This window comes from Schistocerca serialis, chromosome 3 (assembly GCF_023864345.2).
Source record: "Schistocerca serialis cubense isolate TAMUIC-IGC-003099 chromosome 3, iqSchSeri2.2, whole genome shotgun sequence".
Taxonomy (NCBI): Eukaryota; Metazoa; Arthropoda; class Insecta; order Orthoptera; family Acrididae; genus Schistocerca; species Schistocerca serialis.
In genome coordinates this window covers 674,588,715-674,604,718 of record NC_064640.1, presented here as the reverse complement: position 1 = coordinate 674,604,718, position 16,004 = coordinate 674,588,715, and the positions used below count along the sequence as shown (strand labels likewise).

Genomic DNA, 16,004 nt, shown 5'->3' with positions numbered 1-16,004 from the left:
AATAAGTAGATGATGAAGAGACTTTTATTTCGGCGACACATGTTACTACTGAGAGTGACTCGACTTTCTGGGCTTCGCGTCATTCAAGCCATTGCAATACAATGCAGAAATTCTAATTCTCAATGAACTGTTATTCTATACTGAAGCGCCAAATAAACTGGTATAGGCTAGCGTATTCAAATATAGAGATATGTAAACAGGCGGAATACTGCGCTGCGATCAGCAACGCCTATACAGGGTGTGTCATAATTAATGGCGTGAACGCATATAGTTGAAAGTACACGATACTAGAAGCAAACAAGTCGCAGTAAACATAGTGTCGAAAATGCGTGCCTTAAGAGCTACAAGCAATTTTTCATCTTCGATACTGTGAAGCAAATCTCTTCTGCCGAAAGCTCTTTGTTTTCCATATTTTGAGAAATGGTAATGTGGACCAAAACAAGAAAAAATGTCCAGTAAATATGTGCTCTAAAATGCATACCTTAAGAGCAATGAGAATGCGCTCATCTTCACTACATAGAAACACAACTCTTCTAATCAACAATTGCTCATAACTTTTAAGGTATGCATTTTAGAGAAAATTATTACTAGACATTTTCTCTTGTTTTGCTCCATACTTCTACTTCCCAAACTGTGAAAAGCCAAGAGCTTGCAGTAGAAAAAAATTGTTCGTAGGTCTTAAGGTATGCATTTTCGACCCTATTGAGACTTTTTTGATTCTAGCATGTGCTCTCAATTGTATGCGTTTACGCCATTAATTATGATACACCCTGTATAAGACAACAACTATCTGGTGCACTTGTGTCTAGGCGTCCCCCGCTTGGCCAGGACGAGAGGGATACAGGAGCTGACTGGAGAAAAATACGTCACTGAGAAGATAAAAGACCAAGCAACTCGTCTTCTTCACAAATTAGACGAGTATCGGGGAAATGTCCGCCAACTTGCGAATGTAGGCCAGGCCCTACCACAATATTGGCACAAATACAAGGTGTCTCGAGCCATTATTGCACCCCCACAGGACCATCTTAGATGATGCAATCTTCAGTTATTCGGTGTAGTTACTGTCCATCACTCGTACGACTACCTAACCAACACCCTCAAAGATCTCAAGGACCCATAGAGAGCCCAAGTTCAAATGGTTCAAATGGCTCTGAGCACTATGGGACTCAACTGCTGAGGTCATTAGTCCCCTAGAACTTAGAACTAGTTAAACCTAACTAACCTAAGGACATCACAAACATCCATGCCCGAGGCAGGATTCGAACCTGCGACCGTAGCGGTCTTGCGGTTCCAGACTGCAGCGCCTTTAACCGCACGGCCACTTCGGCCGGCAGCCCAAGTTCCTTTGCAAGTGAGCACACAATAAAGTGAAACCGTTTCTCACACCTTGCCACTCCAGAAGCAAAAATCGCCAAAGGCGATCACTCTTTGGACACAACATGACAAAAAAATGGCGCAGTTGTTAGATCGGTTACTGCTGCTATACTCGCAGGTTATCAAGATGTAAATGAGTTTGAATGTGATGTTACAGTCGCCACACGAGCAATGGAACACAGAAACTGCCAGGTAGCGATGAAGTGGGGATTTTCCCGTACGATCATTTCAGGAGCGTGCCGTGAATATCAGGAATCCGGTAAAACATCAAATCTTTGACATCGCTGCAGTTGTAAAAAGACCCTGCAAGAACGGGAGCACCGACGACTGAATAGAATCGTTCAACGTGACAGAAGTGCAGCCCTCTCGCAAATTGTTGCAGGTTTCAGTGTTGGGTGATCAGCAAGTGTCAGCGTGCGAACCATTCAACGAAACATTATCAATATGAGCTTTCGGAGCCGAAAGCCCACTCGTCTACCCTTGATGATTGCACGACACAAAGCTTTACGCCTCGCCTGGGCTCGTCAACACCGAAATTGGACTGTTGATGACTGGAAACATGTTGTCTGGTTGGACGAGGCTCGTTTCAAATTGTATCGATCGGATGAACGTGTACGGGCATGGAGACAGCCTTATGAATCTATGGACCGTGGCTGTCAGCAGGAGGCTGTTCAAGCTGGTGGAGGCTCTGTAATTGTGTTGGGGGGGGGGGGGGTACAGTTCGAGTGATATGGGACCCCTGATATGTCTAGATAAGACTCTGACAAGTGACACGTAAGCAAGCATTCTGTCTGATCATCTGCATCCATTCATGTCCATTGTGCATCCCGACGGACTTGGGCAATTCCAGCAGGACAATGCGACACCCCACACATCCAGAATTGCTACAGAATGGCTCCAGGAACACTCTTCTGGGTTTAAACACCTTCTCTGGCCACCAAACGCCACAGAGATAAACATAATAGAGCATATCTGGGATGCCTTGCAACTTGCTGTTCATAAGAGATCTCCATCCCCTCGTACTCTTGTGGATTTATGGATTTATTATGTCAATTCCTTCCAGTACTATTTCAGGCATTAGTCGAGTCCATGCCACGTTGTGTTGTGGCACTTCTGCCTGCTCGTGGGGCCCTACACGATATTACCATGTGTACCAATTTCTTTGGCTCTTCAGTGTGTTAATTATAGTTAGACCTACAAAAGAGTTACATCACAGAATTTGTGTCTTTGTTATTGTTCTACAGTTAAAAATTAAAGATGTATGTTAATTTTTTTTAAATAACGTAGTTGATGGCTACATGTTATGATTAATAATAAGTTAATGGAAACAAGTTGTTCATGAAACTTCCTGGCAGATTAAAACTGTGCACCGGACCGGAACTCGAAACTGGGACCTTTGCAAGTTCCGAGCTTACTCGTGGAAGTTCTCTGGTTCGAGTCCTGATTTGACACACCGTTTTAATCTCCCCGGAAGCTTCAAATATTCGCACAATCCGCTGCACAGTGAAAATTTCATTTTGGATGTTCGCAATTGATTTATTGAAATTTTTTGGTACATAAAAATGGACTGCAGGCACCTTCATGCGTTTTATCATGTGAAAGATTACTCTCCCCTTTATTGATTACTCATGCAACATACACGATCTATTCTGGAATTCATATTCCATCATCAGATGTATTTAAGAAACCACCTCGTCTTTAACGATTCTGTAAAATACGTCCACGTGCATATAGACGATATCTACTTTACCGCGAGGGGAAAAATCAACGAGCTACACTTGAAAAATGTTTTACAATACGTGATTTCGGAGACCTCTGTTTTGATTGGTAAGCTGGACAGTCGGTTTGGATTTTATACGTTTTGCAGAACAAAATAAAAATAATGTTTCTAAAAACGTGAAGGGATTTTTACTTACGTTATAATTCTGTATAACTTTGTATCATCAGCCATCTACGCATGGGCGTACTCCATTGAGTCGATATACACGGCTGTCCGTAAGAGTCTAATGGTTTCCGTAAGACAACTGCTCAAAAACTACGTGATACATAGAAAATAGACACTTATCCATGGATCGAGCATCTCTCCAAGTTTTTAACTCTTCTAAAATGTGTTCAGTATGGGCACCGTTTTTGTCGCAGCAAACGTCAATTCAGGTGTGCAATTCATTGACGTCACTGACACGAACTGTACTGGTAAGAGGTCACAACAGCCCGCTTTCGGAATCTGTTGGTTGGGTTGCCTGTCGATACCGTATGACAATATGTAGTGGATGATACGGGTGTTGGAGAGAAATATGGAAGTTCCAAAAACACAATACATTACCATGCCTTGTCGTCTTGGACCACAGCATCAATATTAGGGAACAAGCAGTGCACCTTGGGATTGATCTAATTAGCCAAAAAAGTCACATAAACCTTGGCAGTGATGCGTCGCTGCAGAGTAACCATGGGGTCGATGGAATACCACGATAAGATTGCACAAATACAGAATCGCCGCCTTATTTCACTCTTGGGACGTAAACTCGGTCAAAAGTTCGAAACAGTGTGAAAGAAGACTTATCCGACCAAATTCCTTTCTTCTATTGCTCCATATTCTAGGTTTTATGCCTAGGGCATCGCTTGTCCCTCTTACGGGCTTCTGTTCCACTGGTAAGTGGTATTGGAATTCCAGCTCGCCTTGAAATTCCCTGCTTCTGTAGCTCCCTTCATGTGCCTTTGATGCTGACGAGGTTCGCGAGTGCGACATTCTGCTCTGCAATGACTTTTGTAGCTGTCATCCTGTTATTTTTCGTCACAGTCCTCTTGATCCTTCACGATCATAGAACATACACTTTCGTCCGCATTGCGACTTAGTGTAGATCTTCTTCAGCTTTCCATATATGTGGTATAAATATTATACGATGTAACATCAAATAGTTCGCCTCCCTTGGTTACGGAAGCACCCACCATAAGAGTACCAACAATTTGCCCAAGTTGGAATTCACTTAGCACCGACATAATATACTCACAACTACAAAGAACACATTTTCAACTTATCGAGGACATTGCACAGGTGCCGTTCGTAGTCAGATACAACAGCGCAACCTGCAGTCTTGGCTAGCAACTGCATTTATGGTACGCACGCATTTCTTGCCGTTTCTCCGTACTTTTGTTCAACCCCCGTGCTGGAACGCACGTGACAGCATGCACTACTTAATATATTCCAAAACGTCGCGTATCAAAACTGCCTTTACTGAGGGCGCGTACCTCCGTTTTTGTTGGTAATATAAAGGTAGGTTCAAGTGTTTTGTATAGTCCTTGGGCTAGGGACCATTTGTGTACCCAGCTGAAAAATCGACTTACTGTAACTATCTTACGGGTTGGCTATGAGCACTATGGGACTTAACATCTGAGGTCATCAGTCCCCTAGAACTTAGAACTACTTAAACCTAACTAACCTAAGGACATCACACACATCCATTCCCCCCAAGGCAGGATTCGAACCTGCGACCGTAGCGGTCGCGGGGTTCCAGACTAAAGCGCCTAGAACCGCTCGGCCACAACGGCCGGCTCTTACGGGGCAAAGTTTGAATATTACACACTTCCTTAGTCAAATGAAGCAAATCGGTTGGTTCTTTTTAATTTACATGTGGTCTATGGTGCGCCTGAAGAGGTTTATGGAGCCACACTTTAATTCATGGGCGCTTCCTGTGAGAATCAGAAAACATGTCTTTTGGGTACCGAAAACGAGCCTCGGTTTCCATGACGGCTACGCACAACAAGTTACTTTACTATGTATTCCTAACATTCCGATCTCGAACAACTTTAAATTTTTTAAAAAATCTTTATCCGTTTCCGAGATACAGACGTTCAAAGTTATCCTACTCGTACACGTAAAATCCGATGTGAGGCGAAAACGTAGTTTATAAAGTGACGTAGCACGATGAAACATGCTGTAAAGTTTCTCCATTATCATCAGAATGCTTCTGGGGACCCCATGTTGTAGTACTGAAGCGCAAGCAACATTTTTGTTCACGTCCAATCCGGTCTAAGGTGTGGAATTAGTTTTGCGTCATTTCAGTTTCACGTAAATAAACAGTCAAATCATAGTTCTTTTCATATCATTGATACTCCCTGTTTTAACAGGGAAAGAAGGGAATCAGCGGAAAAGTCCTCATATCGGCGCACAAAAAATTTTTGAAAGACTGACTGAAAAGTGAGGTACCAGTTGCCTCATTCTACCTTCCTCAGTATCTTTAAAAAAATTTCCAAACATTTTGCCATGCGAACATATTTGCGTTTCCTTTTTTGTGTGTGCTGAGAGAAAACATACAGTGGCAGTGGAAAAGAGGTGGAAAAATAATAAATACAGGAAGATAGTAGACAGTTATTGTGGTAAAGAAATAGTGAAGGAGACGGTGGCAGTGTGAGAGAAAGTGAGGGACACAGTGACAATGGAACATAGTTGACTGTGACGGAACAGTGCTAGAAAATGAGTGAAGGAGAAAGTGCCACTGGGAGGAGAATAAAGAGAAAGTAAAGTGGGCGAGTGTCAGTGATAATGAGCGTCTATGACAATGACAGCGGGGAAGACAGAGGTAGTGACAGTGAGAAGAGACAGCAGCAGTGGGAAGGAATGAATGATATATTAGCAGTAAGAGAGAGCAAGAGAAAGGCAGTGGCAACGAGTGGAGACAGTAGTAGTAGTAGGATAGAACGAAGGAGACTAAATTTGAGAGAAGACTCAGTGACAAAGAGATAATGACAATGAGTTGGGTTGAACGAGTGAGAAAGAATGGGAAAGCGTGCGTCGATGGTATGAGCGACTTACAGCGCTGGACTAGTGGGTGAGAGCGAGTTGCAGTTGTGGAGGTTGTGGGAGTGAGAGATGAGTTGCATGTTAAAGACAGCTCGAATATGTTCGCATGCCAAAACTTTTCAGAACATTTTTTAAGTTACTGAGAAAGGTAGAAAGAGGAACCTCACTTTTCAGTCAGAGTATTTTAAACAGGAGCACATTCGCCTTTTTGTGCTCCGATAGGCGCATTTTTCCGCTGATGTCTACATATTCTAACTTGCCTACCCCATACTGCAAGTACGCCACAACGAACTGAAGCTGGTAGAGGTTAACTGACGTATCTCTTTTCTAGATGTCTTGTAGTTTTCGTACAATCGTCCTCTAAATCCCGGAGGTCCTTGTGAATCACCCTGTACAAGTGTTTCGTTCTCCAAATACATATGACGATGGAATGTGTATTCCGAAATCAACCATGTACCAGGTGAACAAAATGTCAGTATGAATTTGAAAAATGAATAAATCACGGAATAATGTAGGTAGAGAGGTACAAATTGACACACAATCTTGGAATGACATGGGATTTTATTAGAACCAAAAAAAAAAATACAAAAGTTCAAAAAATTTCCGACAGATGGCGCTTCATGTGATCAGAATAGCAATGATTAGCATAACAAAGTAAGACAAAGCAAAGATGATGTTCTTTACAGGAAATGCTCAATATGTCCATTATCATTATTCAACAATAGCTGTAGTCGAGGAATAATGTTGTGAACAGCACTGTAAAGCATGTCCAGAGTTGTGGTGAGGCATTGGCGTCGGATGTTGTCTTTCAGCATCCCTAGAGATGTCGGTCGATCACGATACACTTGCGACTTCAGGTAACCCCAAAGCCAATAATCGCACGGACTGAGGTCTGGGGACCTGGCAGGCCAAGCACGACGATTGTCATGCGCAGTCACTGACGTTTTGCAGTCCAGCGCCATCTGTCGGACATTTTGTGAACTTTGTTTTTTTTATTTTGTCCTAATAAAACCCTATGTCATTCTAAGTATGTGTGTCAATTTTTACCACTCTATCTACATTATTCCGTGGTTTATTAAGTTTTCAAATTTATACTGACTTTTTGATCGCCCGGTATTTTATACGAATAATCAACATCAAAAATGTATAGCCCTCGGTAGGCTTTAATGTTTCACCTTTTCGCCTAATATAATACGTTGTTGCTGCTCGGCTCATTAATGCCATCGTCAACGATGGAGAGATCGAAATTTCCATGTGTCAAAATATGTTTGAGGTGAAAAGAAGGATGTTGTTCCGAGAACGGAAGCGTGATCGGTGTGCTTGTTTGCAGAAGGAAGAGGATCAGGCGTGTGCGGGCTCCGGCAAGGGCCGCGGAGCGCCAGGCTTCATCACGGTGGGCTACCGCGGCAGCTTCGCATTCGGCCGCGACGGGCTGGCCGACGTGAAGTTCCGCAAGCTGTCGCGCATCCTGGTGTGCGGCCGAGTCGCCCTCTGCCGCGACGTCTTCGGCGAGACGCTGAACGAGTCGCGGGACCCCGACCACGGGCTCAGCGACCGCTACACGTCGCGCTTCTTCCTCAAGCACTCATTTATAGAGCAGGCTTTCGACATGCTGCAGGAGCACGGCTTCAAGCTGGCCGGTTCTTGCGGCTCGGGAACGGCCGGCGGCTCCGTCGCAGACCTCAAGCCGGGGGTCGACACGGAGGAGAACCGCTGGAACCACTACAACGAGTTTGTGTTTGTGCGCGAGTAGAGCGCCTCCCCAGTAAGTAGTCCTTCCGACCACAACCCCCCCGCCCTCTAATCCCCGCTGTTATTAACTGAGAACCCGGTGAACTCAGTTCCCCTCCGAGGTGTACTGCTTAAATGCGCAGTCTCCGGGACCTCTAAAAACGTAATCGAGTTTTCTGTATCTGAGTCGTGGTTTCATCATTGCGATACAAACTACTGAACAGCACGCTTATTATTAGTCATTATCACATGCACAGCCGATGTTTTGGAAAAATACAAATTCTGCATGACAGCACGACGTATTAGCTGTGATTTCTAGATAGTCTGTGAGTCTCGAATTAGAGGTTTGTCTCTTTCGCGACACTTTACGATGTAAAAGGGCCTGGTAATTATCTACCAATATCTAATCCCATGAACATCCGTAGTTGCACCAGTTGCAACAGATTTTTAGAGATATTTCATTTCTGGAAATAGTGTCCACGACTGTTTAGCGAAAAATTGTCACTTCGAGAACTTACAAATACGGAAAATTAGCAAATGGTAACCGTTTAACTTTCGATTTGGTGACTGTTACTTTCATATGTTGGCGAAAGGATAGTTATTGTGGTACTACTCTGTGAGTTACACAAAATAGACTTTTTTAGAGAATAGTAACAAATTGTACAAACAAACACAAACGTATTGGCAACGACACGGCAGTGTAGTGCCGTAAGAATTAATATCAATGTGCGGCCTTAGGTTCTTGTTCCTTGGATACATCCTCTTTCCTTTCTGTCATAAATGGCATATCACCTCATCTGATGCAATGAAGAATTATTTGTAGTTGAAATTTATCGGACGAATATCTTCTATACCTACGAGATTGCAAAGTGTTATACTTAAAGGTTTACAGCCAATTTCGTGAAATAAATATCTATTCCATGTATTATACACACTGTATTTAAGCCATTAATTACAGAAAAAGGGCAACGTTGTGCAGTAATCTGTTCCTCATTTCCACACATATAAACCGAATATGTTCACCTCACGTTTCGTTTTTATTTCGCCGGAGATGAACAGAAACATAAATTTTCATCACGTGTTCAGTGTTTTTAGGTTATAGGTTACGAGTACCGCAGACGTTTTCAGCGGTGCATGCAAATGCAATTATAACACCACGGCAACTGAATTCATTTTTTATTGTGACTCAGGGGCCCGAAATGGAGTTGTAGATCCGTCATTTAGGTACTGGCATATAAACCACACTGAAACCAATGATTAAAACCTTCGTTAGGACAGAAGTGATGGTAAAGGATTTGTTATCATAGTAAAGCCTGAAAGGATAACAATTTAGTGGGCTTAGGTATGCCGAAATAGGATATGACATTTCGGTAAATAAAAGACTAAAATTAAGCCTCTGCTGTGCACAGCGTTTTTGTTGTTCAGTGACAAATCGTTATTTGGAAGGGTATGCGAGGAACTCACAAAAAAGCCAACTAACTTTTCGTAGTATTTTAAGAATGTAGATGGATACAAAACTACACATATTCACTAACTGACAAAGACAATTACATAAAGCTGGCGGGCAGTTATAGAAGAAGGACAAAACTCACCCACAACAGAAAGGAAAACTGAAGGTTAACTGCGCTTACACGTTGTCTCTGTTTAGGATAAGTGACTCCTCATAGTGACGTAAAAATACTCACCTTAAAAGTATACTTTACTACGGATGATACGAGCTATAAACTGTTATGAATCGAACTACTTACATGCGAAGTGTTTAGGGACACAGGGCCCAATAAGATCTACTGAAGACGTCCAAGAAAATAAGTGGATCTATGCAGATCTATTGTAATATGTGCATAATTTGCATAAAGTCGTTGGAAACTCAGCACACAGTGCTGTTATTTTAGTGAAAGATATTCACACTGTTGCAGAACATTGGAGAAACAGAGAGGGTACCTTTAAAGCTCAAGAAAATCGATCAGTTGAGGGAGTCCTGATAATTTCATCAGTATCCTGTATGGCAACATAGGCGCTCATGTGTCTGCTTATGTATAGTATCAAGAAATCCACAACATATCTAATGACTGTCGGAGATATTGAAGCGACATGAAACACACATCTTTCTCTTTGTAGTCGTGGAACGTATACATCAAGAGGATATAAAAACTGCCTCACCCGTTTCCCTCTTTTGCTTTCTATCTCCCCTCCCCCCTCCAACCACTAACCACTATGCCTTCTTCTCCCACATTCTTAACGCCATACATCTCTCATAGATGAATTTAGAATTTGCTTAAGGCATTAGTTACAGCACATATGTATCCAGATATGTTAGTTTGGCTATAACAGTAGGCAGTTTGATGTCTAACATGTTGACATATGATTTCAGTTAACATGAAACACAAAAGCACTTTGTTCATTCACATACTGTAACTTAAATGACTTGTATTTCTCTCAAAATTTTTCTGCTCTGTACATCTGAGGCTGCACGTTACCCTTCATCCTGTGACCTCTCTTCGTTACTAAATATACTAGAAGTCACACATACTTTCAAAAATTTAAAACTTTATGTTTCTGAGTATGCAGTGCTTTATTTCACGAATCTCACTTCTGTTAATAGCAAGTTTCGATTTAATCTCCAACCTTCTCCAAAAAAAAGTAAAATGGCATCTAGAAAGTTGAGACACAAAGAAAAAATATATACACATGCATTCAAACGATGTGAATGTGTGTTGTACCTTCTGAACAAGAGGAAAAATATTGTTACTTCCATTTCATTGTTTTTTGTTCTGTATTTAAGTGACCCAGTATCTCCCTGACCATCACAATTTCCTGCTTAATTTGGTTTTAACTTTTGATTTCAACAAACATAAAATTTTATTTCTTTAGATAATTTACTGCATCTTGCTCTTGGTATTTATTCAAGCATGGAAACATCAACCTCAGTAAATATTACAGTTCTGTGTCAGATGTACAGACTCTCTGTGAACAATGTTTATATAACTATTTCCAATCATTTAAACTGTTTAAGAGCTAAGATTTCTTATCAGGACAGAATAGTGATACTTAATTTGTAACTTATTACAAAATTTCTGGAAGATCTGGACAATCGAACTTATAATATCTGGAATAGGATCTATACAAGGAACCGAAAAATAAACTCTCACCCCAAGCCTCAAAGTTCTTATTTATATTCTACATGGCGCCATTCTACGATTACCTCTTTACCGTTAACTATGAAAGATTAATTTTTTTCAGCTATCACTGAAAAACATATAGGTGCTAAAAGCAATTTTTCCCTTTAATAAATAGTTGTTCACTTATTTTGTACCACTAGATTAAGTGATTCTCATTTATTTACAAAAGTGAATTCTGTGTGATTTTCGTGACTGTGTTGCAGTAAAACATTATTGTTTCTTAAGTCATTCCTTGAAATTTTCAAGTACAAAAAATATTCGAGCATGTGTTCTGATGATAATTGATATATTTTTATTCACTTAATATTGATTCACTAACCTATGAAATATTACTCATAGATTCAAACACCATTGTCATTTGATGAAGCTCCACAACAGATCATACGTATGAAAAACTGCTTATTACTTAATTTGGAATCATGTGCCCAAATTTCTGTTAATCATTGACAATTACAATTAAATTCATGATTTCAGTTGATAATTTTTTGTTAATGCAATATTAAGTAATAAGTACATAAAATTTTATCCCTGTAACAAATTAATAAATATGGTGATAATATTCATAATTCAGTATATTATGTTAACAGATACACAATACTGAACATAAACCATTTTAGATAAGAAGGAGTTTCTAGGGTAAGACAAATAGTTAATAAGCCAAATAGTCTTTCCAGTTCGAACAGACATCGAATATTTCTGCATACAGACATAAATAACATCAGGAACTTCTAGCGTTAGGCATGTAATTAATATCTGAAGCACTTCTTGTAAGGATACAAATGAGACATTTACGCTAGCTGCTCTGTAATATATTACATTATCGCCCAAGACAAAATGATTTGTTATAACAATAAACCTTCTACTATGTCATCACATTATTCGTTTTTGGCTTATGTTATTTCAATAGCTAGACATCTGTGTTAGATTACATGAAGACAATTGATATTAATGGTGATGTCCCCTAGGCAGATAAGGTATTCGTGAAGATACTCTGCACAAAGACATTAGCAAGCTCGATAGCCAACACATTGTTTATAATGGTGTGTGTGGGATATATCTGTGTGGGATATAACCTCAAATACTCATGTCACTATAACAATCTCAATAGAGAACACACTGTTTATCATGGTGTCTATGGATATGGCTTGAAATACCAGTTTCACTTAATCTTTATGGCTAAAAAGGATTACAACTTGAAATTATAGTTACACTACATTCGATTTGAATAAATTATCCATAAAATAAAATGAAGTATTATGGGAAGGTTGATCTATTTTTTATGCTAATTACCAAGTGAAAGAGGTTGACAAAATTTAAAAGATCAACATAATTTGTTTAAAAAATTGTGTTTTTTGAAAGGCAAGAGCTTTGCAATGCCATAAAATAAAAATAGTTGCTGTAGTATTCATAACTGAAAGAAGATACCACAATCTAAAAACGTGTTAGGCACAAAATTAATTTACTTCACAGTTCGATTTACTGTTTTAGAAATAACGTATTCTTATTTTATTGTTCTCATTATTAAAAAATACTTTTGGAGAAATTGATTGGAGCAAAAACGTATTTTACGGTTAGCTATCAAAACAATGTAATGTTAAATAAATGAAACATTATTCTATATTAGAATTGAATGGCGTTGCAGTCATTAATATCACTTAGTCGTATTCTTGTCTCCTAAGTGGTTAAAGGTATGAATGCAATATTTCCTTGTTTTACTCTTATAAAATGAGTCTCCCCAAAGAGTTCCTGTGTGAGAAGAAAGATGGTGTGAGGGGCATGGAAGCAATGCAAGGTGCCAATTATGTTAGATTTACCTGATGTTCATTTAACTTATACTATTATTCCAATATATAAAAGTATAAGAGGAAGGAGTATATCTCATTGTCGTCAGACAAAGAACATGTGTCATATAATGAATGTCGTGCAACCACTAGAAGAAGCTTAGTGGTGATTAGTGTGTCCAAGGGTGCGAACAACAAGACTGTTGTAAAAAATACAACTAACCAAAAACTTTTACCAAGGGGTTTTAAATAACAAGAATCATTAACTACATAACTAAGCACACCTATAACGATTACAAAGATTATGTAGTAGGTCCAGTGTGTATTTGTCATACTGCAATCTGAGAAGGGAAAAATAATGATCTAGCATCTCCCTGCTGCTGTTTCCTCTCATGTTTGAAGATATAACATAAGAGAACTTTAAATCTAAAATGCGAAATAGCAGGTCATGAACTTAAATGCCTGCTCCAGTTATTATTCAGCCACTAAAAGGGCTACATATCGAAACTGGATAATCTTACCTGCACGGCTTATTGGATGAACTGTCCTAATGTAATAAGATGAAACTTTCATGTTTATTTTCACGTCATGATAAACGATCGTATTGGACAGGGGTTTTCCCCAAGTATGTGAATTGTCATAGAAACAATAGAGAGTCTAATGAGATATTATTATCCGCCGATTTGTAAGTGAATTTAGAATTCCATTACACTTGCAACAGTGCATAATAATTCACAATTTTCAAAGGTGTTTTATATAACGTTATTATCACGAACTTAAAAACGGTACATCTCTTATTTTATGTTTGGTATGTAGCTGGCACATAAGAAATGTGTAACCAATATATCAGCATAATTTTTTAACATAAAATGTTAATACTGTTGAAATGATGTTATATCATCATTAATTCTTCATTGCATCTAGTTAAGGTCACATTTCAAACAATATTTTAGGCACCACACTGACATTTTCATTTTACCATTTGTAAAAAGATGATTTTTACATTTTGATAAATATATTTCGAATATTTTGTTGCAAGAATGGGAACTTGATGCAAGACAGTAATGAAAGGTTACTTATTTAATTTAGAACAAAGAGTTGTATGATGCATAAATTTACAAGTAAAGAAAATATCTCATCCAGAGTCTGTTAAAGTATGTCAGTTTTCTGAGGGCATAAAACTAAATTTTCTGTTTATGAAAAAATTTAATGAAGATACACAAATAACAAAAACATGCTACCATGTCAATAGTTCGATGGCTGTTCTTCTGGTGCATCTATTCTGTGTCCTGAAGAAGTAATTAGAAATGCAGAATTTTATCACCAAATGTAGATGGAGAAAGGTTAAAGCTAATTCTAGGTTTCATGTTTTTGCACTACAAATAATTTTAACACCAACTATCATCTCTTAAACTCTAGGATAGGAGTTATAAAAACTGACTGCAAAAGTATAATACCAAGGACATATTAATTCACTAAGTTGACACTTATGCATGTATACATTTGTAACTTGATGAAAAGTTTCTAACACAAAATACCGCTTCACATCAACACCTTACCAATATTACTTTCAAATTACATAGTAATTCATGGCCAAATACCAATGTATGAAGCTGAGGAATGTTCATATACGTTACTGTGTATGAAACTCATCTTGCCACATATATTAAGCCTCAATCAACCAACAATTTCTTCGATAAAGCATCAATGACCATATGAAGAGGTTAGTGAATTGACAACCATATCTATTAAATTTAACGTTCTTTTATTTATAGCTCTAGAATCAAAATAAATGCTCAATGGAAGAGAAATCATTACTTTAGTTGACAATTATCCAGCAGCTCCAGAGTTGTAAAATTGTCCTTACTGTAAGAAATACTCTTAACGTGAAACAGATTTATCGATACATATATCTTAGAGAATGCAACACTATGTTATCGGAGACAGGGTACACAAACACATTATGTGTCTACTGTTGAGTGGTAGTGACATTGGCCTTTATTTGTTAGATACAAAGATTTCTTTTCCTTTGTTTCACAGACCCAGGAAGAAATCAAGTCACTAATGTCCATAGTGTGTGTGTACTAGGTGGTGAAATGAAGTAATCATTTATCAGTAGTATACTACGTAAAGTGAAAGTGTGTTACTGTGTGGTAGACAAAATTTATAAATACAGTTCATCACCTCAGTTCCATATATGACAAATAACAAATCTATAAATAATAAATACTTTGTAAATCTTGCTCTGTTTAAAGTACATGTACATGATACTAATACTATCTATATTTTCTCTACTCAACTGTAATTCTGAACTGACACAGTTTCTATAGCAAGAAGTAAGGATCAACCTTCTGTAGACGATGTTTTGTGAACAATTACTGGACCACTAATTTTGTTACTTTTGTAGAACAATTGGGATAGAAGCTGTGATTCTGCTTGTTACGCTACGTTTAATTCAGTTACTTTAGAACGTAATGTCTGTTGTAAATCATTTAACACAGAGTCAACTGAACTCGAGCGGTATTTGTCGTAATGCCAGCTGTGTAGCTGCACTAGATTGAGTAAGAATTTCTTAGAAATTTTCATGTAACAAATTTCATTTGTTGGATGTTAATGTAAAGCAGAAGAGATTCTCAGCATTTGTTATGTTCTCATAGTATCTAGTGTAAATAATGTCATTATCATTTGTGTCATCCGCCGTGTAATTGGTTATTAGTTTGTTTCCACGTAATAAAAGAAGATCTTTAGAACTTTATGGCTTTCTTTTCTCCTCAATAAAATATAAAAACCTCAAAGAACACAAGTTATACAGCTAAAAAGCAAATTGTGTTTCTACAGCTTTATTTGGTGGCTTTTTAGTTTTTACACAATTGTTAAACACAGTTCAACTAACTTGGAGACAAAAAGTTAAACACAATCATACGAACGAGTCTTTCTTCCACAGTCTCAATCACTCTATAGCTTCGCGCCTTGTGAGAACAGGTTTCGTAGTTTTTGCTGTCAGATAATACACACTACTTGCGTCAAAGCATACAGACAGGTCGATGCATTATGTATTTTGAGCCTGTACGCTATGTGATGTAGATACGAGCACTTTAAGTGGAAAATGCTTGTGTCTCTCAGCAGGAAGAGCGCTTAGCT

General features: G+C 38.7%; 1 protein-coding gene across 2 annotated transcripts in view; it reads left to right on the top strand.

The window, feature by feature from the left end:
* LOC126470550 (BTB/POZ domain-containing protein KCTD12) overlaps nt 1-15,598 on the top strand; it is a 122,195-nt gene extending 106,597 nt beyond the window's left edge. The window contains exon 2 of one of the 2 annotated variants that reach the window (XM_050098488.1): nt 7,506-15,598. In XM_050098488.1, coding sequence (XP_049954445.1) covers nt 7,506-7,925 — 420 coding nt within the window. In that variant the 3' untranslated portion in view covers nt 7,926-15,598. Of the gene's footprint in view, nt 1-7,502 lie in introns of both variants that reach the window. The other variant, XM_050098487.1, reaches the window with a different exon arrangement.
* The last annotated feature ends 406 nt before the right edge of the window (nt 15,599-16,004 follow it).